The sequence below is a fragment of the Hemitrygon akajei genome, chromosome 1, assembly GCF_048418815.1.
Source record: "Hemitrygon akajei chromosome 1, sHemAka1.3, whole genome shotgun sequence".
NCBI lineage: Eukaryota > Metazoa > Chordata > Chondrichthyes > Myliobatiformes > Dasyatidae > Hemitrygon > Hemitrygon akajei.
In genome coordinates, this window is record NC_133124.1 from 70,136,930 (window position 1) to 70,163,499 (window position 26,570).

General features: G+C 41.5%; 1 protein-coding gene across 2 annotated transcripts in view; it reads right to left on the reverse strand.

Annotated features, from left to right (window-relative positions):
* The window catches only part of atg9b (autophagy related 9B), an 82,207-nt gene that overhangs the window by 29,680 nt on the left and 25,957 nt on the right, over nt 1-26,570 (reverse strand). Inside the window, exons 3-5 of one of the 2 annotated variants that reach the window (XM_073045131.1) lie at nt 25,388-25,435; nt 15,570-15,630; nt 10,298-10,462 (exon numbers count right to left, since the gene is read on the reverse strand). In XM_073045131.1, coding sequence (XP_072901232.1) covers nt 10,298-10,462; nt 15,570-15,630; nt 25,388-25,435 — 274 coding nt within the window. The remainder of the gene's footprint in view (nt 1-10,297; nt 10,463-15,569; nt 15,631-25,387; nt 25,436-26,570) is intronic. The other variant, XM_073045139.1, reaches the window with a different exon arrangement.

Sequence of the window (26,570 nt, forward strand, 5' to 3'; positions counted from 1 at the left end):
GGTTGTGGAAGCATTAGAAAAAGTGCAGAGGAGATTTATCAGGATGCTGCCTGGTTTAGAGAACATGTCTTACGACGAAAGGTTGAGTGAGCTCAGGCTTATCTCTTCAGAGCGAAAGGTGAGAGGCGTCCACAATAAAGGTGTATAAGATTATAAGAGGCATAGATTGAGTGGATAGCTAGTACCTTTTTCTCAGGGTGGCAATGGCTAATGCCAGAAGGTATCCTTACAACTTGCATTAAGGAAAGCTTAAGGGTGATGTCAGAAATTTTTTGTTTTACAGAGAGAATGGTAAATATATGGAATGCACTGCTGGGTGGTAATGGCTAATATAATTAGATATTTGTTAAGGTGTGTGGAGGAATTTAGGAGAGATATCATCAGAGGCAGGTTTTTAAAAAAAACATAAGAGAGGTGGGAGCCTGGAATGTACTCGTGGGGATGGTGGTTGAAGTTGATACATTAGGGACATTTAAGAGACCCTTAGATAAACGCATAGATGAAAGAAAATGGAGGACCGTGGGCTATGTGGGAGAGACAGGTTAGATTAAGAGGTCAGCACCACATCATTGGCCACAGGGCCTCTAATGTGCTATACTGTCAAATACTCTATGTTCAAGGATCTTTGGATTTGCACACCAAGATCTCTCTGTTGCTCAATACTCCTAAGGACCCAAAATTATGTGTGACTGATCCTACTTGTGATGTTGTTTGTGGGAAATGTTTGAGAAGGACACCAGGAATGACTCACATGCTTTTCCTTGAAATGTTGCCGTCAGATCTTTTTACCTTCAGCAGAGAGAGAGGGCAGACTGACTCCTGTTTAATCCTGCATTAGAAAGATAACTTCCTCGGAACTGCACCAGGACTGCCAGCCTGGGCTTTAGCACTCATTTCTGTAAAGCAGGCTTGAACCCAACAGCCTGGTTACTTGTTGGTGAGGGTGTCACTAGTGAGAACTTGTTGGGGGTCATCAGGGCTTGTGGAGAGAGAAGAGTGGGACTGAATCATATTGAGAAAAACTAATTGAACTAAGGAGCCAGCAGAGGCTGTAAGCAATGATTTGTCAACTTGATATATTGTAAACATTCCAACTTTGCTGCAACCTGCCAATGACTCACCTTATTTGGATACAGCATAGAAAATGGTTCAGTAAACATCTCAGCACACAGCTTTCAACCCTCCTGACTAACATTACCTGCCCATCCTCCACCCTTCAGAGAGAAGCTTCTACAATTCATGGATACAGGGAATGAACTGCCAGAGGATATGGTAGAGGCGGGTACAATTAAAAGACATTTGGACAGGTACATAGATAGAAAAGGTTGGAGAGAGATATGGGCAAAATGTAGGCACATGGGACTAGCTCAGTTCGGCTACTCATCAATATTAAATCCATTTTTCAGTACTCAACATGCAGCTTTCTATGCCTAGATGATTCAATTGCTCACCTAGACAGTTCTTAAAGGTCACCAACAACTTTGCTTCCAACACTATCACTCCCATTCTGGTTCAGTACAGCTGACACCCATGAGCAACTATTTCCAAAGTCTCCAAGGAACAGGAATTACCAACAGTGACTAAGATGACTGTAGCAACTTAGTGAATATTATTCCTGACTTTGAACAGTATGGAGGTTTAGCTCCCACCCACACTCAAGCTTAGCAGTGAGGGAGTATGGCATTGACAGAGGGATCATATTAAGAGAGTGTGCACTATGGGAGAGACAACGATAAAGCAACATGTACAAAATGCTGGAAGAACTCAGCAAGTCAGGCAGCTTCTCACAGTTTCTTCATCAGAATCAGGTTTATTATCACCGGCATGTGATGCAGGTTACATGTAGCTTGTACTCCTCCCTGTTCCGCCCACCTTCATAAACTGGCTTCAGTCCCCTTCCTATACAGTTCTGAAGGTCTTGGCCTGAAACAACATCAGTTTGTTCTCCTCCATAGATGCTGCCTGACTTGCTGAGTTCCTCCAGCACCTTGTGTGTGTTGCTCTAGATTTCCAGCATCTGCATAATCTTGTGTCAATGATAAAGGAGCTCTATACTGCTGAAGTTGCAGTCCTGAGGGCATAATGTACTATCAAGGGTATAGCACCAACAGAACAATGAGGAAGCTCTGCATTGTCAGGACAGCCAGTCTCTACAAAAGCTAAGAAGCTTTCCCTGATATCCTTGAAATATTTGTGGAACTGACAATAACAGAGTCATGAAGAGTATTCTGAATTAATGACAAAAATTCCCTAGCAGAGCAATGAAGTATTAAGATTTGTCTCTGCCGGTCAGTTTTCAAAAGTTGACTCACATTAATTAGCAACGTGGACTTGTAAGGACTTGACTTCACTGCACAGCTAGTGTTCTCAGGATCCACAGAACAAAACATCACATCAGTAATGCATTTCAGCACAGCCCAGTCAGGAGAAGTGTGTGTGGCTCTGGTTACCCCATCACAGGAAAGAGTGTGAAAAGGGTGCACAAGAAGTTTACCAGAAAGCTACCAGGATCAGAGAGTATATGCCAAATGGAAAGTTGGACAAACTTGGGTTGTTCTCCCTGGAGCGGGATTTCTCAGCCAAGGTTCCATGAGAAAGGCCACTAGGGTTTCGTCTTTTGAACTTAATGCAATGCATGATGCTACTGCTCAGAGGTGGGCAGTGACCGAGTAGCCCTGTTAGCAATCTCAGCATAGTATGGCAGTGCACAGTTGGACCATGTTTATTTGGTTGAGTCCATTCTCAGTTGTTGATGTAAGATAGAGGAGACCATTGGTAATTGGTGATCGCTGTATTGCATGAGGGGAAGACAGTCGGCTATTGAGGAGCATGAAGTATGTTTTCCGAGCATTGAATGGACTCACCCAATTTGACCTTTTCTCCTTGGAGCAATGGAGGATGACAGGTGACCTGATATAGGTGTATAAGATGAAGAGAGGCATTGATTGTGTGGATAGCCAGAGGCTTTTTCCTAGGGCTGAGATGGCTAACACGAGGGGCATAGTTTTAAAGTGTTTGGAAGTAGATACAGAGGGTATGTCAGGGATAAGTTTTTTCACACAGAGACTGGTGGGTGCATAGCATGCACTGCCAGCAACGGTGGTGGAGGTGGATACAATAGGGCATGTATGTCAAACTCAAGGCCCGCGGTGGAATTATCTTTGGCCCGCGAGATAATATCTAATTACTATTAAAGCTGGCCCCAGTAATTGAAGCGCCTATGGCGTATGATATGGCTAATGCTGAGTTTATTCAGGTACCAGGTTTTCAGGGTTTTTAGTGTTTATTCGGCAGTCTTGCTCGGCAGTCTTCTTCATAAGAAACTGAATTTGTAAAGTGAAACACTTTGTAGTTATAGCAGAGACTGAGACACATGAGAGTAGGCTAAAAAAACGGAGGCAACGAAAGCTGCGTTCGCTCGCGTCCGACTGATCCGGCCCGCATGAAGCTGCATTTTGCTCAATCCGGCCCGTGACCTAAAATGAGTTTGACACCCCTGCAATAAGGTCTTTTAAAAGACTCTTGGATAGGTACATGAAGCTTAGAAAAACAGAGGGCTATGTGGTAGGAAATGCTAGGCCACTTCTAGAGTAGGTTACATGGTTAGCACAACATTGTGGGCTGAAGGGCCTGTAATGTGCTATAGATTTCTATATTTCTATGTTATGTTTCTGTTACATTCTGATCATGCACTCAAGATAAAATTTACTTACCTGCCCTGGACAAGTTCTGGATTTCTGTGAAAGAAGAATATCCTGCCATTCATAGGAAAGCAATGAATACTTTGCTGTAGTTTTCAACTTGCTACATGTGTGAGCATACTTTTTCTTGTTTAACAAGCATCAAGAGCAGGGACAGAAATTGTCATTTCAGTTGAAGGTGAAATCTGTGCGATGTTACCTCAAGTTAAACTCAGAAATGAGAAGTTTACTATGATTGTCTTAGAAACATAGAAAACCTGCAGCATAATACAGGTCCTTCGGCCCACAAAGTTGTGCCGAACATGTCCCTACCTTAGAAATTACTAGGCTTACCTATAGCCCTCTATTTTTCGAAGCTCCGTGTACCTATCCAAAAGTCTCTTAAAAGACCCTATCGTATCCGCCTCCACCACTGTTGTCAGCAGCCTATTCCATGCAAACACCACTCTGAGTAAAAAACCTTACCCCTGACATCTCCTCTGTACCTACTCCCCAGCACCTTAAACCTATGTCCTCTTGTGGCAACCATTTCAGCCCTGGGAAAAAGCCTCTGACTATCCACATGATCAATGCCTCTCATTATCTTATACAACTCTATCAGGTCACCTCTCATCCTTCGTTGCACCAAGGAGAAAAGGCCGAGTTCACTCAACCTATTCTCATAAGGCATGCTCCCTAATCAAGTCAAGTCAAGTCACTTTTACTGTCATTTTGACCATAATTGCTGGTACAGTACACAGTAAAAATGAGAACATTTTTCAGGACCATGGTGTTATATGACACAGTACAAAAACTAGACTGAACTACGTAAAAAAAAAACGAACACAGAGAAAGCTACACTAGACTACAGACCTACACAGGACTACATAAAGTGCACAAAAACAGTGCAGGCATTACAATAAATAATAAACAGGACAATAGGGCAAGGTGTCAGTCCAGGCTTCGGGTATTGAGGAGTCTGATAGCTTGGGGGAAGAAACTGTTACATAGTCTGGCCGTGAGAGCCCGAATGCTTTGGAGCCTTTTCCCAGACGGCAAGAGGGAGAAGAGATTTTATGAGGGGTGCATGGGGTCCTTCATAATGCTGTTTCCTTTGCGGATACAGCGTGTAGTGTAAATGTCCGTGATGGCGGGAAGAGAGGCCCCGATGATCTTCTCAGCTGACCTCACTATCCGCTGCAGGGTCTTGCGATCCGAGATGGTGCAATTTCCGAACCAGGCAGTGATGCAGCCACTCAGGATGCTCTCAATACTACCCCTGTAGAATGTGATGAGATGGACTTTCCTCAGCCTTCGCAGAAAGCAGAGACGCTGCCGGGCTTTCTTTGTTATGGAGCTGGTGTTGAGGGACCAGGTGAGATTCTCCGTCAGGTGAATCTAGGCAACATCCTTGTAAATCTCCTCTGCACCCTTTCTATGACTTCCACATTCTTCCTGTAGTGAGGCGTCTAGAACTGAGTACAGTACTCCAAGTGGGGTCTGACCAGGGTCCTATATAGCTGCAACATTACCTCTCGGCTCCTAATTTCAATTCCATGATTGATGAAGGCCAATACACTTACACCTTCTTAACTACAGTGTCAACCTGCGCAGCTGCTTTGAGCGTCCTATGGACTCAGACCCAAGATCCCTCTGATCCTCCACATTGCCAAGAGTCTTACCATTAATACTATATTCTACCATCATATTTCATCTACCAAAATCACACTTAACTGGGTTGAACTCCATCTGCCACTTCTCAGCCCAGTTTTGCACCCTATCAATGTCCCGCTGTAACTTCTGACAGCCCTCCACACTATCCATAACACCTCCATCCTTTATGACATCAGCAAACTTACTAACCCATCCCTCCACTTCCTCATCCAGGTCATTTATAAAAATCACGAAGGGTAAGGGTCCCAGAACAGACCCCTGAGGCACTCCACTGGTGACTGACCTTCATGCAGTCGACAACCACTCTTTGCCTTCTGTGGGTAAGCCAGTTCTGGATCTACAAAGCAATGTCCTCTTGGATCCCATGCCTCCTTACTTTCTCAATAAGCCTTGCATGGGGTACCTTATCAAATGCCTTGGTGAAATCTATATACTCTACATCTACTGCTCTTCCTTTACTAATGTGTTTAGCCACATCCTCAAAAAATTCAATCAGGCTTGTAAGGCATGACCTGCCCTTGACAAAGCCATGCTGACTATTCCTAATCATACCTCTCCAAATGTTCATAAATTCTGCCTCTCAGGATCTTCTCCATCAACTTACCAATCACTGAGGTAAGACTCACTGGTCTATAATTTCCTGGGCTATCTCTACTCCCTTTCTTGAATAAAGGAACAACATCTGCAACCCTCCAATCCATCAGAACCTCTCCCGTCCCCATTGATGATGCAAAGATCATTGCCTGAGGCTCAGCAATCTCCTCCCTTGCCTCCCAGAGTAGCCTGGGGTACATCTCATCCGGTTCCAGAGACTTATCCAACTTTATGTTTTCCAAAAGCTCCAGCACATCTTCTTTCTAAATATGTACATGCTCAAGCTTTTCAGTCTGCTGCAAGTCATCACTACAATCACCAAGACCTTTTCCTTAGTGAATACTGAAGTAAAGTATTAAGTGCCTCTGCAATTTCCTCTGGTTCCATACACACTTTCCCACTGTCACACTTAATAGGTCCTATTCTTTCACGTCTTATCCTCTTGCTCTTCACATACTTGTAGAATGCCTTGGGGTTTTCCTTAATCCTTCCCGCCAAGGCCTTCTCACGGCCCCTTCTGGCTCTCCTAATTTCCTTCTTAAGCTCCTTCCTATTAGCCTTATAATTTTCTAGATTTCTAACGTTATCTAGCTCTCTGAACCTTCTGTAAGCTTTTCTTTTCTTCTTGACTAGTTTTACTACAGCCTTTGTACACCATGGTTCCTGTACCCTACCATAACTTCTCTGTCTCATTGGAACGTACCTATGCAGAACTCCACACAAATATCCCCTGAACATTTGCCACATTTTTTCTGTACTTTTCCCTGAGAACATCTGTTTAAAATTCAAGCTTCCAATTTCCTGCCTGATAGCCTCATAATTCCCCTTACTCCAATTAAACGCTTTTTCTAACTTGTCTGTTTCTATCTCTCTCCAATGCTATTGTAATGGAGATAGAATTATGATCACTATTTCCAAAATGCTCTCCCACTGAGAGATCTGACACCTGACCAGGTTCATTTCCCAATACCAAATCAAGTACAGCCTCTCCTCTTGTTGGCTTATCTACATATTGTGTCAAGAAACCTTCCTGAACACATCTAACAAACTCCACCCCATTTAAAACCCTTGCTCTAGGGAGATGCCGATCAATATTGGGGAAATTAAAATATCCCATCATGAAAACCGTGTTATTATTGCACCATTCCAAAATCTGTCTCCCTATCTGCTCTTCGATATCCCTGTTACTATTGGGTGGCCTACAAAAAACACCCAGTAAAGTTATTGACCCTTTCCTGTTCCTAACCTCCATCCACAGAGACTGCGTAGACAATCCTCTATGGCGTCCACCTTTTCTGCAGCCGTGACACTATCTCTGATCAACAGTGCTATGCCCCCACCTCTTTTCCCTCCCTCCTTGCCTTCTCTGAAACATCTAAACATCTAAGTAACCATTCCTGCCACCACACCATAGCTCCAAGTACTGATCCACGCTCTAAGCTCATCCGCTTTGTTAACAACACTCTTTGCGTTAAAATAGACACATCTGAAACTTTCGGTCTGAGCGCATCCCTTCTCTGGAACCTGTCTATCCTCCCTCTTGCACTGTCTATAAGCTTTCTCTATTTGTGAGCCAACCTCCTCTTCCCCAATCTCTTCAGTTCAAATCCCACCCCCCAACAATTCTAGTTTAAACTCTCCCCAGTAGCCTAAGCAAACCTCCCCGCCAGGATATTGGTCCCCTTGGGATTCAAGTGCAACCCGTCCTTTTTGTAAAAGTCACACCTGTCCCAATGATCCAGAAATCTGAATGCCTGCCCCCTGCTCCAATCCCTCAGCCGTGCATTTACCCTCCACCTCATTCTATTCCTATTCTCACTGTCGCATGGCACAGGCAGTAATCTCGAGATTACTACCTTTGTGGTCCTGCTTCTCAACTTTCTTCCTAACTCCCTGTAGTCTTTTTTCAGGACCTCTTCCCCTTTTCCTACCTATGTCATTGGTACCAATATGTACCACGACCTCTGGCTGTTCTCCCTCCCACTGCAGGATATCTTGGACGTGATCTGAAACATCCTGGACCCTGGCACCTGGGAGGTAAACTTCCCTGTGTCCACAGAATCGCCTGTCTGACCCCTTAACTATAGAGTCCCCTATCACTACTGCCTTCCTCTTCCTTTCCCTACCCTTCTGAGCCACAAGGCCAGACTCTATGCCAGAGGCACGGCCACTGTTGCTTCCCCCAGGTTGGCTGTCCCCTCCCCAACAGTACTCAAACAGCTGTACTTATTGTCACAGGGTACAGCCAAGGGGTACTCTCTAGTACCTGACTCTTCCCCTTCCCCCTCTTGACTGTGACCCACTTGTCTGTCTCCTGTGGCCCTGGTGTGACCACCTGCCTATAACTCCTTTCTATCACCTCCTTGCTCTCCCTGACCAGGCGAAGGTCATCGAGCTGCCTTTCCAATTCCCTAAATCGGTCCCTTAGGAGCTGCAGCTCGACACACCTGGTGCAGATATGGCTGTCCAGGAGGTTGGGAGACTCCAGGACCTCCCACATCTGACACCCAGCACAGAAAACTAGCCTCGCACACATACTTTCTCCTTTCCGCAAATAACACAGGTAAACCTACCTCACCTCGTCCTGGTACTGCCTAAGCCCTTATGAGTTTTAAAACTTAAAAAATTTATGAAAGGGAAAGAAAGATTAACTTCAAGAAAGGCAAGCTAAACTTAACTGCATTTCCCCCCCCCCCCCCCCAAGAAAAGTTGGATAAAAATTCATTCTTTACTCAAGAGTATGGACAATTATTGTTGGATTTTTATATATATAAAATTTACTGATCAAATGTACTGTGAGCTGCAGATGTAATGCTATTTATACGGGGTTTCCCTGAGACCCGAATGTTATTTCAAGGGTTCCTCCAGGGCAAAAAGGTTGAGAAAGGCTGCCCTAGAGTGTTGGAGGCTGAGGGGAAATATGACAAGAGGTTGTTAAAACTGTAAGAGGCAAAGATAGGGCAAGTGGTGAGAATCTTTTCTCAGGGGGTATAAATGACAAAATTAGAGAACACGCATTTAAGGTCAGGGAAGGAAGTTTAAAAGTATGTGAGCAGCAAGTTTTAGAGTGGTAGGTGCTTGGATTGAATTACTGGGTAGCAATGGGAGCAAGTGGTATGGTGTAGTTTAACAACTAGATTACTAAGCTAGATTACTTTCAGAGTAATGCAGCACAGAAACAGGCCCTTCAGCCCTACTGGTCCATGCCAACCACAGCAACCCCCTCCCCCCCATGTTAGTTCCAGTTGCTCAAAACCCTCCAAGCCCCTCCCCTCTATACATCTATCCAAATACCTCTTAACTGATGCAACTGGACCTGCCTCAACCATGTCCTCTGACAGCTCATTCCAGGTTCTCACCACCCTCTGTATAAAAAGGTTACCTCTTGGGTACTGTTAAATCTCTCCCCTCTTATCTGTGCACTCTAGTTATGGACTCCCCAAACCTGGGGTAAAAAAAGACTCTGACTGACCACCTTATCCATACCCCTCAGAGACCAGGATATGTAGAGAATGGGAAGATATAGATATTACACAGGAGGACATTTAGTACAGTATACATTTAATTCAGATCTGCCATCATCATGAGCCAAATGGTCATTCCAATGTTGTACTTTTCTATCTTCATTATCACAAAGCAATGACATATTGGCTCATTATTTGCAACAGATCTCCATTCCACAAGTGACTGTTCATGAAACTGCTGGGTTACTTTTACTCTAAAACTCTGGTTAGACCACACTTGGAATATTGTGTTTATTTCTGGTTGCCTCATTATAGTAAGGGTGTAGAAACTTTTATAGAGGGTGCAGGCAAGATTTACTAGGAGATTGCCTGGGTTAGAGAAGCATGTCTTATGAGGATAGGCGGAGCAATAGGCTTTTCACTTTGGAGCAAAGGATGAGAGGTTGACTTGACATAAGCGTGTAAGATAAGAGACATAGACAGAGTGGACAACCTGAGACTTTTCTCCAGGGTGGAAATGGCTAATGCAAGAGGGCATAATTTTAAGGTGATTGGAGGAAAGTATATGGAGGATGTTAGAGGTAGGTTTTTTCTTTAAGCACAGAAAATGGTGGGTATGTAAAATGTCCTGCCAGGTGTGGTGGTAAAGGCAGAAAAATTAGGGACATTTTAAAAAACTCTTAGGTCAGTACATGGATGAAAGAAAAACCAGAGGACTATGTGGTGGGGAAAGGTTATACTGATCCGAGAGAAGGTTAAAAGGTTGGCACAACATTGTGGGCGAAGGGCCTGTACTGTGCTGTTCTAAGTTCTAATAGATCTATCCATCTAAATGTCTGGCCCAGCTCTGTGTTTATGCAACACATACCCAGTACCAGCTCTTACCTTGTGGTACATTCCTCAGTGGGTAGAATAGCATCAGGCAGAGTGACTTTATTCCTCTCTGGGTACCCAGATCCAGTATGGTTTATGAACTTATTTGCAAACAGCACATCATATTCCACACAGTTGAATAGGAAAGTAGTGAAAAGCACAACAAACAAGAACTGCCTAAAACACAGAAAAAGAAGAAAAGACTTCACCATTAATCAACACAATCCTAATCACCACAGTTTAGTAATATGATCACTTCGATAACTTTGCACTAAAATGAACTTTTGTTCTAATTGTTTTCTTTCTTGCAAAAATTGCTTTATGTTTGTCTTGTAATTGTTCATATGTGCTGTAACACTGCTGCAATGAATTTTTTCATTGCACCTGTCAATATATATAGTTGTGCATATGACAAAAAACTTGACTTTAACCTGTATCCAAGGTTCTCAATCCAAAATTCTTAGCATCTCCTTGATATTTCACTGAACAGCAAAGAACCTTCCTCTGTATTTAACTCATACAGGCTTGACTGAACAGGGCAAATTACAAGAGCATTATGCAAGAACTAGGAGGAGTTCATTGTGAACAGCTGTTTTTGGGCAAGTCCACATTTGACATGTGGAAGCTATTTAAAGACTAACTGCAAGGAGTACAAGACAGGTATGAGTTAAGTATTTAATATTTCAGTAAGATTTGAATAATCTTATAAATATACTGTTTGATTAAGCATTCTTTGTTGTTTATATCATTCATTATGGTTATATGTAAAATATGTGAAATGCATATGTCATAATGTTATGTATGCACCTTGCTTAAAGTAAAAATATGAAGTTACACCAACATCTCTTGGCTCCTTTTTCTTCCAATTAGTTTAATGTTTTGCAATTACAAAACCTAACTGTGCTGATGCGGTATTTTAAAAATTAACCTGAGATGACTATCAACCTGTTGAAGCGCAGCAAGATACTTGAGTATTAAAAAAGCACAATGCAGCAAGTGTTCTTTGTAAGGGGAGACAACACTGAATGTTTTAAAAAGCAGAAAAATGGAAGAAATCACAGGTTCATAAACAGTGAGTACCAAGTGATAATGATCAGAAAATAAAGGCAGAAATGGCTGGCTACATTGGCAAGATTGACCGGTAGATTCCACAATAGATAACTGGTTTTTGTATACTGAGCTAACTGAACAATACTTTGAAACAAATGAAATAGCCGATGGGAAATGAATACCAATTATGCTGACTGCATTGGATTTAAAGGCATACAGTTTGTTTCAAAGTTTGACTGCTCCAACCAAATCAGCAGAAGTGAGCTTTGGTGATATTGTTAATATAATGCAGGAAGCTTTAGGTTTCATAAATAGAACCAAAAGCAAGGGGAATCCCTTTCAGCTTATGTGGCTGAATTGAAGGAATTGTCCAAGCACTGTCATTTTAATAATGGGCTTGATAGTGCACTCTGAGATCATTTAATTTGTGAAATCTTACAAGAAAGAGCTCCTAGCTGAAGCACAACTTACATTTAAAAGAGCAGTTGAGATAGCTGTATCAATGGAAACCCCAGAGAGAAATACAATTGAGTTGCAGTCAGGAATGTAAGTGAGTGTAAACAAAACCACAACCTCTAAACAGAAACCAAATTGTGTTACCATCATGGCAAGGACTCACATACACCAAAAAAATGCACATTTATAAGTTAAACTTGCAGAAAGCAAATTAAGAAAGGATGATGCCACAACTGTCTCAATGCTGTACTTAATGAACTGTTGCCCAATAGAGGGCAAACAGATGTTGGTGTCAATCTTTGTTTCTGGTTGGAAAGCATATTGAACCAAGGAAGTACCTTGCTGCCAGAGGAATTGTGAAAGTAATGAAAGCAGTGGTCCAACTATAACAGTTTTTGTAGGCAACATATCTGAGAAAGCTTCTGATATTTTAATCTGGTTGTTACTTTCAAAATGTAGCTTGGTTTTAAGCTGGAAGAGAGCTCATGGAGCTTCACAAAAATTGCAAGCATTCGGCTTTTGTGAGTATAAAGAACCAGAATTCACTCTGTGTGCATTAAGGTTATTGCATGAACTTCAAGTGGTAGGCAAAAGCTGCTTGTAAAAGTATATGTGAAGACCAAAACCCAGCTAGATGAATGGAAGGCCAAAAAGAAAGGAGTAAGTGGAGATACAACAGTAGAGGGCTCATCAGATGATGTTGTGCATGAGGAGACCAAGAGGAGAGATCAGATTGTAAAGGGAGCAACAGAAGGATTAATAAGAGAATATTCCAGTGAACTAAATGTATCTTCCCAAGATCAAGATGCACAAACTAGAAGAAAAAGGAAAGAGAAGAAAGATGTCTAGAGCTGTCAGAACCATTTTCTGCAGTCTTAGAATCAACTCCTACAACCACAACAGAAGCGGCCCTAGAACCTGAGATTGTTTTCACAGTCACAAGTCTCACCTGCCAAGCAGAGTGATACCCCTTGTCAGGAAGGATGTTATCCCACAAAAGTAAGAAAGCCTCCACAGCGATTAAATCTTTAGGCCTGAAGGGGACAATTTAAAATTTACTATGCTGTGGTTGTCTATATATAGTAGCTGTATTACATAAGATACTGAGTATAAGTTGAGATGCATTCTCTATTGAGTTGGTGTTCACAGCCAAGTAGGGAGGAGTATTGTGAATTTAACATTTGAGTATTCTTATAAATATATTTTTGATTACACATTCTTTGTTATTTATATAATTCATTACGGCTATCTGTAAAAATAAGTGAATTGTATACGTCATGATGCTACCACGCCATATGTGCGTGCCTCGTTTAAAGTAAAAGGACAAATTTATAGATCCACATCCCTTGGCTGCTTGTTTTCCTTCCAATTAGTTTAATGTTTTGACGTTACAAAACGTAACAGTATGTTCCATTCAGAAGGAAGGACAAGGAAGGTAAGATAAAAGAACATTGGATGTCAACAGAGGTGTTGAATTTAGTCAAGAAAAAGGAAAAGTATGTACAGCTTAGGAAACTAGAATGAAACAGAGTCTTTGAGGATTATAAAGTCAGAAAAACTCAAGAAGGGAATTAGGAAAGCCAGGAGGTAACATGAAAAATCCTTGGCAAGTAGGATTAAGGCAAATCCCAAGGCATTCTATACATACATCAGAAGCAAAAGAAATAACTAGAGAGAGGGTAGGACCACTCAAGGATAAAGGGACTATGCAGAGGATGTAGGTGAGGTCCATAATGAGCACTTCACATCAGTATTTACCAAGAAGGCTGTGGAAGATAGAGAGATCAGTGCTGAGTGTATTGACATACTAGGGCAGTTGGATGTAAAGGAAGAGGTAGCATTGGCTCTATTAGAGCATTAAAGTGGATACATCACCAAGGCATAATGGGACATACCCCAGGTTATTTAATAGACACAAGCAAAGAGATTGCTGGAGCCTTGACCAATATCTTCATGCCCCCTTTAGCTAAAAGCAAGGTCCTGGAGGACTGGCAAGTAGCTAATGTTGCTTCATTATTCAAGAAGGGTACCATGGATAATCCTGCTTACTTTAGACCTGTGATTCTCATGTCAGTGGTAGGCAAGTTACTAGAGAGAATTCTTAGGGATAGGATTTATGAGCATTTGGAAAACCGTGGCTCTATGAGGGAGAGCCAGCATGACTTTGTGCGGACAAAGTAGTGTCTCACTAACTTGATCGAGTTTTTTGACGGGGTGATGACAGAGATTGATGGAGGTAGCATTATTGATGTTGTCTACAACACGGACTGAGTAAGGTGTTTGACAAGGTCCCTTATGGGAGATTCATCCAGAAGATTAAGATACATGGGATACATGGTGAATTGGCTGTTTGTATTCAGAACTGGCTTGCTCATAGAGATGGAGGGTACTGGTCGAAGGGACTCATCCTAGCTGGAAGTCTAGGATTAATGATGTTCTGCAAGGATCTGTACTGGGATCTCTGTTGTTTGTGATGTTTACAAATGACTTAGATGAAAACATAGATGGGTGGACTACTAAGTTTGAGGGTGATATGAAGATTGGCGTTATTGTGGATAGTGTAGAAGACTGGCAAGGAATACCATGGGATATAGATCAGTTGCAAATAATACTATGGGATTCAGATCAATTGCAAATATGGACAGAGAAATGGCAGATGGTGTTTAACCCAGCCATATGTGAAGTGTTACTTCTTGGTCAGTCAATGCAAAGAGACAGTGCACTGTTAAGGTAAAGATCCTTAAGTGTTGATGAGCAGTGGGATCTTGGGGTCCAAGTTCTAAGATCCTTGAAAGTAGCCACACAGGTTGATAGGGTGGTTAAGAAGGCAAATAGCACGCTTGCCTTTATTAGTCAAGGCATTGATTCAAAAGTCATGATGTTATGTTACAGCTTTGTAAAATTTCATTTGGGCTACAGCTGAGTATTTGGAGAAGGTGCAAAAGAGGTTTTTACCAGGACGTTGCCTGGATTAGAGGTCATGTGCTGTAAGGAGAGGTTGGACAAACTGGGGTTGTTTTCTCTGGAGTGGCAGAGACTGAGGGAAGATCTGATAGAAGTTTATCAAGATTATGAGAACCATAGATAAAGCAGACATACAGCATCTTTTTCCCAGGATTGAAATATCAAATATCAGAGGGTATGCTTTTAAGGCAAGTGGGTACTCTCAAAGGAGATACGAGAAGCAAGCTTATCTTACAGAGTGGTGGGTGCCTGGAATCTGCTGCCTGGGGAGGTGGTAGAAGCAGAAACATTAAACACTTTTAAGAAATGTTTAGAGAGACACATGAATGTGAGGAAAATGGAAGGATATGGACATTGTGTAAGTAGAAGGGATTAGTTTAATTAGCCATTTGATTACCAATTTAATTGGTTTGGTATAACCAAAGGGCCTGTTCCCATGCTGGATTATTCTTTGTTCTATATGCTGTCCTTATCCGAGGAAAGTTATGGAGTCATAGTAAGGAAACAGGCCCTTTCCTCCACCTCACTAACCATCAACCACCTTTTTTCTGTTCTTCCCACGTTCTCATCAACTACCTCCTCATTCTGCCACTCACCTACACATTAGGAGCAATTTATAGCTGCCAATTCACTCAGTAACCCACATATCATTGGAATGTAGGAGGAAATCCACATGATCACAGAGAACATGCCAACTCTTAGAATTGAGTAAGTGGATCTAACCTGTTGTGTACCTAGTCTGACAGCACACTGTAGTGTGAGCTCACAGTATTTGACATTAATCGCACACTTGTTACAAGAAGATTCTACTTACACCAGTTCGAAGAATTCAGAGAGCATCATGCAGGCAAAGCCATTCTTCTGGTGGAAATGATATATGTAGCCAAGTTAAGGGACATTGTCTGGCTAAGGCAGTGAGTCCAGACAACACAGACATTCTCCATTACACCAACCTCTCAGCACAGACACATCATTGTAACATTTTAAAGTAATCATGAATAGGATAAGGACTTAGGATTTACATGCATTTCATAAAGTAAAGGCAGTATGTACTTCTCATTTTGTGAAGTTGGCAGTGGTCTGCTTCTTTGAACCAATGCAGTCAATGTGGAGATAATGTTCCAATGACTCTGCTACAGACAGAGTTCCAGATATTTACATAAACAGTAAATGCGGGAAAGAAAAACAGAGGTAATGTTTCAGGTCAATAACCTGTCACCAGTTCTGATAGTCCCTGACCTATAAGGTTAAAACTGTTTCTGTTTCCATAGATGTTGCTTGATGCACTGCGTGTTTGCAGCATCTGCAGTTTTTTAAAATATTCCCAGCACTTTTATGCAGCAAGGATGGAAGATAAGAACATAAAAAATAGATTCTAGAGGAAATAAAATTCTGTAGATGCTGGAATATGAAGCAACAAATAACCTGCTCAGTGAGGAGGGAGGGGGGAAGGAATTCTTGACTTTCACGATATAGGACAAAGAGGAAGTGATGGACATGTGATGAGAATAAGTTACAGGGAGCAGTGAAACAGAGGAAGGCAACTGATGAGTTTGCACAATTAGCAGCTGGCATGGACCTCAAGGGTCAAACTGACTCATTTTGTGTCGTAATAAGTAAATACGACAGTCTTAATTGTGTGGCCTTGGCCAGTTTTCACATGACATAAACAAACCAACCTATTGCATAAATAAACCAGATAACTTGTTAAAGTAAATAAACCCTTTTATTCATGAAAGCACACAAAAATGATCTCCCCTTCCTTAAATCTGTCATATCTATAAAAGTGAAGCCAATAATCAGACTGCTTTCCACAAATATTATAGTACAAGTCATTTCTGTTTAGACTGCATATCAGTTCTTTCAATTTACCTGAAGAACCTGAAGGCAGTAGAGCACAGAAATCCGGTGTGCAGAAAGACACCATAAATGAGAGGAAGCAAAGTCACGGAAGGATCCAGTAATAAGAACTTTGAAATTACGACCATTGGTTGGTTGAACATCAGTCCATGTCAAGGACAATGTTCTGAACTAAAATAATGTCATTTAATCACTTCAGTAACCTAATTAGACTCAAGTCCCCAAGAGGACCCTACTGGACCCTTCTATGTATATCACTGGAAGCTACTTTGGGAAGATGTAAAAGATTTAAAGTTACCTTTATTTGTCACATGTACACCAAAGCATCAAAACATACAGTGAAATGTGTAATTTGTGTTAGCAACCAACTGTCTGAAGATGTGCTGGGAGCGGCCACAAGTGAAACCATGCTTCTGGCATCAACATAACTTCCTAACCTTAACCTGCACATCTTTGTAATATGGAAGGAAACTGCAGATGGTGCTGTAACAGTTATGATACCGTGCCGCCCCTGTCATATCACTGCCTGACCCGGAAGTGCTCTTCCAGTACTTGTTGTTCGAGCAGGTACAGACTTTTTTCCTAGTCATTATTCCCTAAACAATGCAGTATAATAACTATTTTACAGAGCATTTATATTGTATTAGGCATTATAAGTAATCTAGAGATGATTTAAAGTATATAGGAGGATGTGCGTTGGTTATCGTGGATTGTGATAAAAAAAACTAATCGGAAGTTCTCTTACTAAGTTGGAACAGGTACATCCGGTATTATTAAGTGTCGTGTGTGTGTGTGTGTGTGTGTGTGTGTGTGTGTGTGTGTGTGTGTGTGTGTGTGTGTGTGTGTGTGTGTGTGTGTGTGTGTGTGTGTGTGTGTGTGTGTGTGTGTGTGTGTGTGTGTGTGTGTGTGTGTGTGTGTGTGTGTGTGTGTGTGTGTGTGTGTGTGTGTGTGTGTGTGTGTGTGTGTGTGTGTGTGTGTGTGTGTGTGTGTGTGTGTGTGTGTGTGTGTTTTACCTTTCTATGCATATAAAACACTTAAAAACATAAGTTTCAGCGCCGAGCTGGGGAACGGAATTTCCCGAGTTCAATCAAGTGACAGACCGCTCCTGAGTGCGCTTTCCACTGTTCCACTGTGTCGGGTTGATGTGGAGGATCAAAAATCCATAACCCCAAACTTAAACTACTGCGTTGCTTAGTAATAATTGTCGCTTCCATCGGGGCAGAGTCTTTCTCACTTTATCCTTTAAAATTGTTGGGATCGTTGACCGACATAGCCTAACGCTTTTCCAATGACCGATGGCGTTTCACCTCTTTCCAATCGCTTTTTTATTTCCACTTTATTTTCAATCGTGATCGTGATTATTTTTGTGAACAGAAATACTGCAGATTCCGATCACTGCCGCTGGGTCCTAATGTCCACTGCACGGAGACTAGCTAAATAAGGTCTGGGGTTCCCCTGGGTCCTAAGATCCACCGCATTGAGACCACGTTGAATAAGGGACTTGAGCATCCACGAATTTTGGTATCCACGAGGGGTCCCGGAACCAATTCCTCGCGGATAAGGAGGGCCAACTGTAAATCGATTAGATCTTCCATTAGAGTCCTGAAGGGTCTTGACCCAAAATATCATTCCCATTTCCCTCCACAGATGCTGCCCAACCCATTGGGTTCCTCTAGTATCTTGTGATTCCAGCAGTTGTAGTCCCTAGATCTCCCAATGCCTTCTCATTTTTTTTTGGGTCCTTATGACAAATTCTGTTCCTAATTCTGATTCTATTTTCCTTGGTGTGATAAACAACATTGAGGTAAAGTGCAGATCTCATTTCTGTGTCATCACAAAACTGCCTACTTTTGCTTTTATAAAATTGAGTGACTGCCCTACACCTGCTTATAGTACATAGAATATAGAAGTAAATAACACAATATAGGCCCTTTGGCCCACAATGTTGTGCCAATTCTTTAACCTACCCTAAGATCGATCTAACCCTTCTCTTCCACATAGCCCTCTATTTTTCTTTCATCCATGTCCCTATCTGAGACTCATAAATGATGTCCCTAATGTATCTGCCTCTACCACAACCCCTGGTGTTCCATGCACACACCGTACTGTGTAAAAGTACTAGCTCTGATATACCCATTATACCTTACTTCAAATCAACTTAAAATTATACCTTCTTGTATTAGCCATTTCCACCCCAGGAAAAAGTCTGACTGTCCACTCAATCTATGCCTCTTATCTTATTATATACAGTTGGTCCTCCTTATCCGCGAGGGATTGGTTCCGGGACCCCTCGCGGATACCAAAAACACGGATGCTCAACTCCCTTATTTAACCTGTCTTAATGCGGTGGACCTTAGGACCCAGCGGAACCCCAGACCTTATTTAACCAGGCTCAGCGTGGTGGACGTTAGGACCTGGCGTCAGAGCTCTGAATCCGCAGTGTTTCTGTTCATGAAAGTAATCACGATCGCGATTGAAAGTGAAGTGGAAATAATAAAGAGGTGATCAGAAAGAGGTGAAACGTCATCGGTCATTGTAAAAGCATTAGGCTATGTCAGTAAACGATTGGAACAGTTTTAAAGGATAAAGGGAGAAAGGCCCTGCCCCAATGGAAGCTACAATTATTACTAAGCAACGCAGTGATTTTATTATTGGGTTTTCAGTTTTTGATCCTCCACATCAACTCGGCACGAATGGAGAGCGCACTCGATAGTGGTCTGTCACTGGATCATTTTCCCGAGCCCGGCATTGAAACATAAGTTCTTAAGTGTTTTATATGCATAGAAAGGTAAAATATAATCTATACCAAGACAAACGTTTGACTAACTGACACTAAATAATACCGGATGTACCTGTTCCGACGTACTTAGTAAGAGAACTTCTGATTTTTTTTCGATCCTGATCCACGGTAACCCACACACATCCTCCTGTATACTTGAAATTATCTCTAGATTACTTATGATACCTAATACAATGTAAATGTTATGTAAAATAGTTGTTATACTGCATTGTTTAGGGAATAATGACAAGAAAAAAGAAGTCTGTACATGCCCGAACAAGTACTGGAAGAGCACTTCCGGGTTTTCTTGATTCGCGGTTGGTTGAATTCGTGGATGCGGAACTCGCGGATAAGGAGGGCCAACTGTACCTCTTATCAAGTTGCCTTTCATCATCCTTTGCTCTAAAGTGAAAAGCTCGCTCAAGCCATGCTCTCTAATTCAAACTGCATCCTGGTAAATCCCTCTTTCTCTTCTACATCCTTCCTGTAATGAACTGATCTGAACTGAATACTCCGAATATGGTCTAACCTGAGTTATATACAGCTGCTACATTACTTCACAACACTTGAACTCAATCCCCCAACAATGAAGATCAACACATCATACACCTTCTTAACCACCCTATCAACTTGAAGTTTAAAGTTGATTTATTCTCAAAGTACATGTATGTTACCATATACAACTCCGATTCGTTTTCTTGCAGGCATACTCAGCAAATCCAAGAACCATAAAATATTCAGTGAAAGACAGCATGACAGAGGAAGGGCAAGCACCAATATGCAAAAAACAATGACCTGTGAAAATACAAAAGAAAAAACCCAAAATAATAATAATAATAATAATAATAATAATAAGAAGAAGAAGAAGAAGAAAATAAGTGGTAAATAGAGAACATAAGATGAAAAGTCCTTGAATGTGACTCCATAGGTTGTGGGAATAGTTCAGTGATGGGGCAAATGAAGTTGAGTGAACTTGCATGGTAACTTTGAGGAATCTATGGACATGAATCCAAAATCCCTTTGTTCCTCCTTAATATTAAGACTAAATTTATACTTCCAAAGTGAATGACTTCACACTTTTCTGGATTGAACTGCGGATTTGTCTGTTTACTGGTGCTGCTGGTCATAGTTATGCCAATGCACACATCCAAAGCCCTGATACTGATGTCTTCATTTAGCATCTGATTAGTATTTGGTCAATTAATAATTTGATTTTTAAAAATTCTCATCATTGGTTTTAAATCTTTCCATGTTTGGTTTTAAATCCTTGTGATCACTGTGATCTCTTTCACCCTAATACCTTCTGTAACCTTTGCACCTCAACTTTGGCCTCTTGCATATTCCTGAGGTCAACTGCTCCACCTATGAGTTGTACCTCAACCAGACAGTACCAAATTCCGGTGTTCCATCCCCAAACTGCTCTGCTACTTGCTTTCACTTTCTGGATCTCAGGAAAGCTGCCACGTTGACAACGCTTTTGGCCATTTGCTTTAATACTTCCTGAAATGGTCCAGTGTCAAAGTTCCATTCAAAAGGAGAAATTTATCAAGTTAGTGAGGACTAATGGAGATGAAAAGTTGATGTTTCAGGCCAAGACCTTTCATTAGGACTGTAAAGGAAAGGAACAGAAACCAGAATAAGAAAGTGGCGTGGAGGGGAAGGAGTACAAGTTAGCAAGTGATAGGTGAGACCAGGTGAAGGGAAAGGTGTCTGAGAAAGGTGGTGGGGGGCAGAGGTGAAGTAAGAAGCTGGGAAGGGATAGGTGGAAGAGGTAAAGGGCTGAAGGAGAAGGAATCCAATAGGAGAGGATGGGGTTCCAAGAAAGGGAAAGAGAAGGGAAACAAGAGGGAGGTGATGGCTGGTGGGGAGACAAGAGTGGATGAGAGGGGAACCAGAATGGGGAATAGAAACAGAAAGAAGGAGAAATGGGGGAGTTAAAGGTAATTGATCTTCATGCCATCAGATTAATATGATGTGCTGCGTCTCCAGTCTGAATTTGGTCTCAACATGACAGTAGAGGCCGTGGACAGACATGTCAAAATGTGAATAGGAAGTCATACTGAAATGGGTAGGTACCAAGAGATACTACATTTTGCAGTGGACAGGGCAAAAGTACTTGACAATAAGGTGATGTCTGTTCTGACATGTAAAACTTAGAGCCGATCAGTGACCACATACCATATACTAACTTATTATTATTTAATACTTGGCATAATTAACTTATTATTATTTAATTATTTATGGTTTTATATTGCTATATTTCTACACTATTCTTGGTTGGCTGTAACAAAACCCAATTTCCCTCAGGATCAATAAAGTATGTCTGTCTGTATACCCATCTTGTCCTCATACAGAGGCCATGAAGTTGTACAGCATAGGGAAAAAACTCTTCGACCCATGTGTCCACGCCAAAAAAGATGTATATTTAAGTTAATCCCATTTCCCACATGCCCTATATCCCGCTAAACTCGTCATCCATATAACTGTCCACATGTTTCTTAAATGTATCTAATGCAGTTCTTAATCACTTTCTCTGGCAGCTGATTACTATTATTACCACTCACTATGTAAAAATGTCCCTTATACTATCCCTTTCAACAAAAGTTTATTACATATTTAATTTTAATAAATCAACTTAGCATTAATCATTGTTTATGGAAAACCACTCAAAGTTTCTTAAAAGGTTGGGTCTAATTTGAGATATTGTCTTCAAAGCAGCACTGCAGTTAACAAATGGTATTACAAGCATGAGAACTCAAAAAGACTAATTCTGTTTCTATTTCTAATTTTCTTAAATCGTGTCTATCCACCAAGCAGCTGTTTGTAATATTTTGGCAAATTACAGCTAAATTATAGCTGTCATTGCAAGTGTAACCTTACAAATTTTAGTAAATTTATAGTTTGTGCAATCAATTTGCCAAAATATTGGTCAAACGAACGGCCTTAATTCTGTTTATCTTATGGTTTAATTTAAGTGGACCATGGAATTGTACTGAAACCATTCATTGACTTATGCATGGCCTCATTCCCAGGTTCCCAACTCTTAAGTTTTGGGTTCGTCATGCATTTAACGAACACTGTAGAGGTTATGATAAGTGTGATGTTGTACACATCTCAAATCAGGGCATATTGCTTGTGTATAAATATCTGAATCGTTTACGGGGGAGCCTTTATAGTTATTGTTGAATTAATGATTAACCCATCACCTGTGATCAGAAAAACAGATACACCATGTGAGAGGTGACACGTGCTCAGGAGAAGCAAGACTTTGGACTCTAGTTCAAACGGTTCCCCACAAAGGGGGTTTCCTCATGCAAGTCGAGATCTAAATGAGATTTGTCACTGACACCATTCAGCAGACTTACATTCAGTGGCCACTTTATTAAATACTCCTGTACACCTGCTCGTTAATGCAACTATCTAATCAGACAAACATGTGGCAGCAATTGAACGCATAAAAGCATGCAGACATGGTCAAGAGGTTCAGTTGTTGTTCAGGCCAAATAGCAGAATGGGAATAAATGCGATCTGAGTGACTTTGACCGTAGAATAATTGTTGGTGCCAGAAGGGATGGTTTGAGTATTTCAGAAACTGCTGATCTCATGGGATTTTCACACACCAGTCTTTAGAGTTTATAGAGAACGGTGCAGAAAACAAAACAAAATATATCATCATATTCTCTTAGTTAAATAGAGTTACAGAGAAGGTTTGGTAAAACAAAAAATGCATCCAGTGAGCAACAGTTCTGTGGGTGAAAGCACCTTGAGGAGAGTCAAAGAAGAATGGCCAGAATGGTTCCAGCTGACAGGAAGGCAACAGTAACTCAAATAACCATGCGTTACAACAATGGTGTGCAGAAGAGCATTTCTAAACACACATTTCAAACTTTGACTACAGCAGCATAAGACCATGAACACACAGTCACTTTATTAGCTACAGGTGGTCCCCAATAAAATGGGCACTGAGTACAATGTCAATACCAGGCTGGTAAAAGGTGAACCCCGGTCACTTCCTATCTTCATTTCCAAAAGGGTCAGAGGCCAGTTCCCAGTTCCCTCACCTACTAATCAGATTCTTATGGCCTCAAGTCCTTTCCTTGAAGAAAAAAATCTTCATAGGCACATCAGAGCAGCACAGAGGGAGTGCCAAACTGTGGGAGTGGTAGTATAGATGGGAAGGTGCCAGCAATGAAGGAGTAACATGCTATGGGAGGGGCAGTAGTGAGTGAGTGTTATACTCTGAGGTGCTGTTCTGAGGGAATGTTACACTATGAAAAGGGCAATACTGAGAGTGTGTCACATTGTAGGAGGGGTGGTACTGAGGCAGCATCACACTGGGAGCAGTGCTACTTAAGAGTAATACACTGCATTGGGGAAAATGGTATTGGAGAAATGTCACTGTGGCAGTACTGAGGGAATGTCACACTGTGGGAAGGGTGGTACTGAGGGAGTGCAGTACCATTGGAGGGCTGAGAACCTTCATCAGAAACCATCATTCCTACCCTTCTGCCCTTCAACCACACACATCTCTCTACAAACAGCAATGATTTCCTTCTTTTCATATTACTTGTTACAAAACCAGGGGATATTCAGCTCACCTCCTACATAAAACCTGCACCAATTCACATGCTGCCCAATTACACCCAGGGCAAATTATGGCTCATTAACTATTCAACACATCATGGGGCCACTGGAAGAATGTGGAACATGGGGGGGGGGGGGGGGAGAAAACACATTTGGGTTACAGGAGGAAGAAGCTGGAGGTCCATGAACCAGTTCTCATTAAGTAAACAGGAGAAACGGGAGATGAAGAGGATCAGTAGCTTTAAATTTTTTGACATGGTTCTGTCCTAAGACCAACACCCAAGTGCTGTCACAATGAAGGCACAACAACACTTCTTCTTTCTTAGGAGTTTGCATATTCAGCATGTCACCAAAAACTTTTGACAAACCTCTAGAGATGCACAGGGCAATTGCATCACAGTCAGGTATGGAAACACCAATGCCCATGAACAGAAAAGGCTACAGGAATTGGTGAAATCAGCCCAGTCCATCACAGGCAAAGCCCTACCATCATTGAGCACATTTACATGGAGTGCTCCAAAAGAAGGCAGCATCCATCAAAGACCCCCACTATCCAGACCATGCCCTCTTCTTACTCCATTTGAGAGAAAGTACAGGAGTCTTAAGTCCCACACCAGCAGATTCATTGAGCTACAACCATTAGGCTCCTGCACCAGTGTGGATAACTTCAATCATCATTACTCTGAACTATAGACTCACTTTCAATTTCTTTACAACCCATGTTCTCAATATTCTTTTTTGCATAGTTGTTTTGTTTTGTACATTAGTTGTTTGTCAATCTTTATCTGTTTGTGTAGTTTATTTTTCCATAAATTCTATTATATTTTATTCCCTGTAACACTGGACTTCGAGGCAAACAGTCCTGAGTTTAAAACCTACCAGCTCCTTGCACGCTTTCCATCTGTGCTTGGTTGAGCATGAGATAGCAACTTGGCCTCATAAAAAAGTCAAGTGCTACCGAAATGGTAAAAACGGCACTGCCATAAGGCGCAAAAAGGAACAACACAAATTGCCTGTGAGAAAACGAATCCCAAAAATAATATATGGCAACATATATATAATTTGATAGTAAATTTACTCTGAACTTTGGACACAAACTAAGTGGAAATGCCAGAGGCAGCACCTAAGCTCCTGGTCGAAGCTAGGTCACAGGAGAATGACTTACTTCCACTCCAGTATTGTTGGTTCCCAGTTAACTGAAAGATCCTAGGTGAAACTGCCAAAAGATGGATGGTTGGTTGAGATGCCCCTTTCCCTCCAGTACCTGCATCACTCCTTGCCCCCATGAAAACATTGATTGTTCCCCTCCATGTTTGACCTCCTGCTCAAAGGAATCACTTTGGTGTGTGGGAGAGGCTTCACTACCTAAATATACTGCCAAGTCTAAATTAATATCTGACTAGAAAAGGATATTCTTGTGAAGAAATTATCCAGGTTCTTAATGTGATGCCACGAATCTGTAAAAGAATACAATTAATGTAATTAATCATTACCCACAGCACAGATTAATTATGAGTAAGAGGTTATGGACAGAAGCAGGACTGGCACATTGAGCCCTCAGACCTGCTCCATTTCATAAGATCATGGCTGATTCAATAGTAGCCTCAACACCACATCCCTGCTTTCCTCTCACCACTTTCTCCTGATTTTTGTCAAATCAATTTTGAAGATATTCAATTACTACTTCCACAGTTCTTTTTGTGAAGATTGTTGTAAAGAGTCACAACTGCCCAAGAGAACAAATCATTTCTCATCTTCATCTGAAATTGGGACCCTGCATTCTGAAACTATGCTCTCAAGTTCTAGATGGCTCCACTGGAGGGAGAGCCTCTCAGCATCCTGCTCAGAATCTTATACATGATCAATTCTTATTCTTCTAAACTCCACACAGTACAAGTGTCAGCTCACACCCCTTCCTTTTGTCCTAGGAATGAACTCAGTGAACCTTCTCTGCACATCATATGGAGACCAGAACTGTATGTATATGCAATATCATCTTATCTTCTACAGTAGTCTCAGATCTTCCTTATTTTTATACTCCATACCCCTTACAATAAAGGCCAACATTTCACCAGCTTTCCTACCTAACCCTGAGGACCTGAAGATTATTTTCTACCCCAACTTTTGAGCCTTACTCCATCTACTAATTTATTTTTCCTGACTCTGATTTCTGCATCCACAACGCTCTGTGTAGAAAGTGATAGTCTGGAACATTTTAACAATAGAAAGGAGGTGGTGCTGGAGATCTGGAAATGTATAAAAGGTGGAAAACTCCAGAACCCAACCTGGTGTATTCGATATCATCATAGGAAATAAAAGGGGAGATTTCTGGGACCTCTATACAGATTTATGTATCTTTGTTAGCCACAGCAGAAGTATTCAACATAGAACATAAAACAATACAGCACAGGAACAGACCATTTGGCCCCCAATGTTGTGCTGAACCAGCTAAAAACCACATCAAAAATACCCAAAACACTAACCTCCCACCTACACCATGCCCACGTTCCTCTATCCATGTGTCTAACCAAATGTCTCTTGAAAGCCTCTAAGTATTTGCCTCTACCACCATACCAGGGAGCATATTCCAGG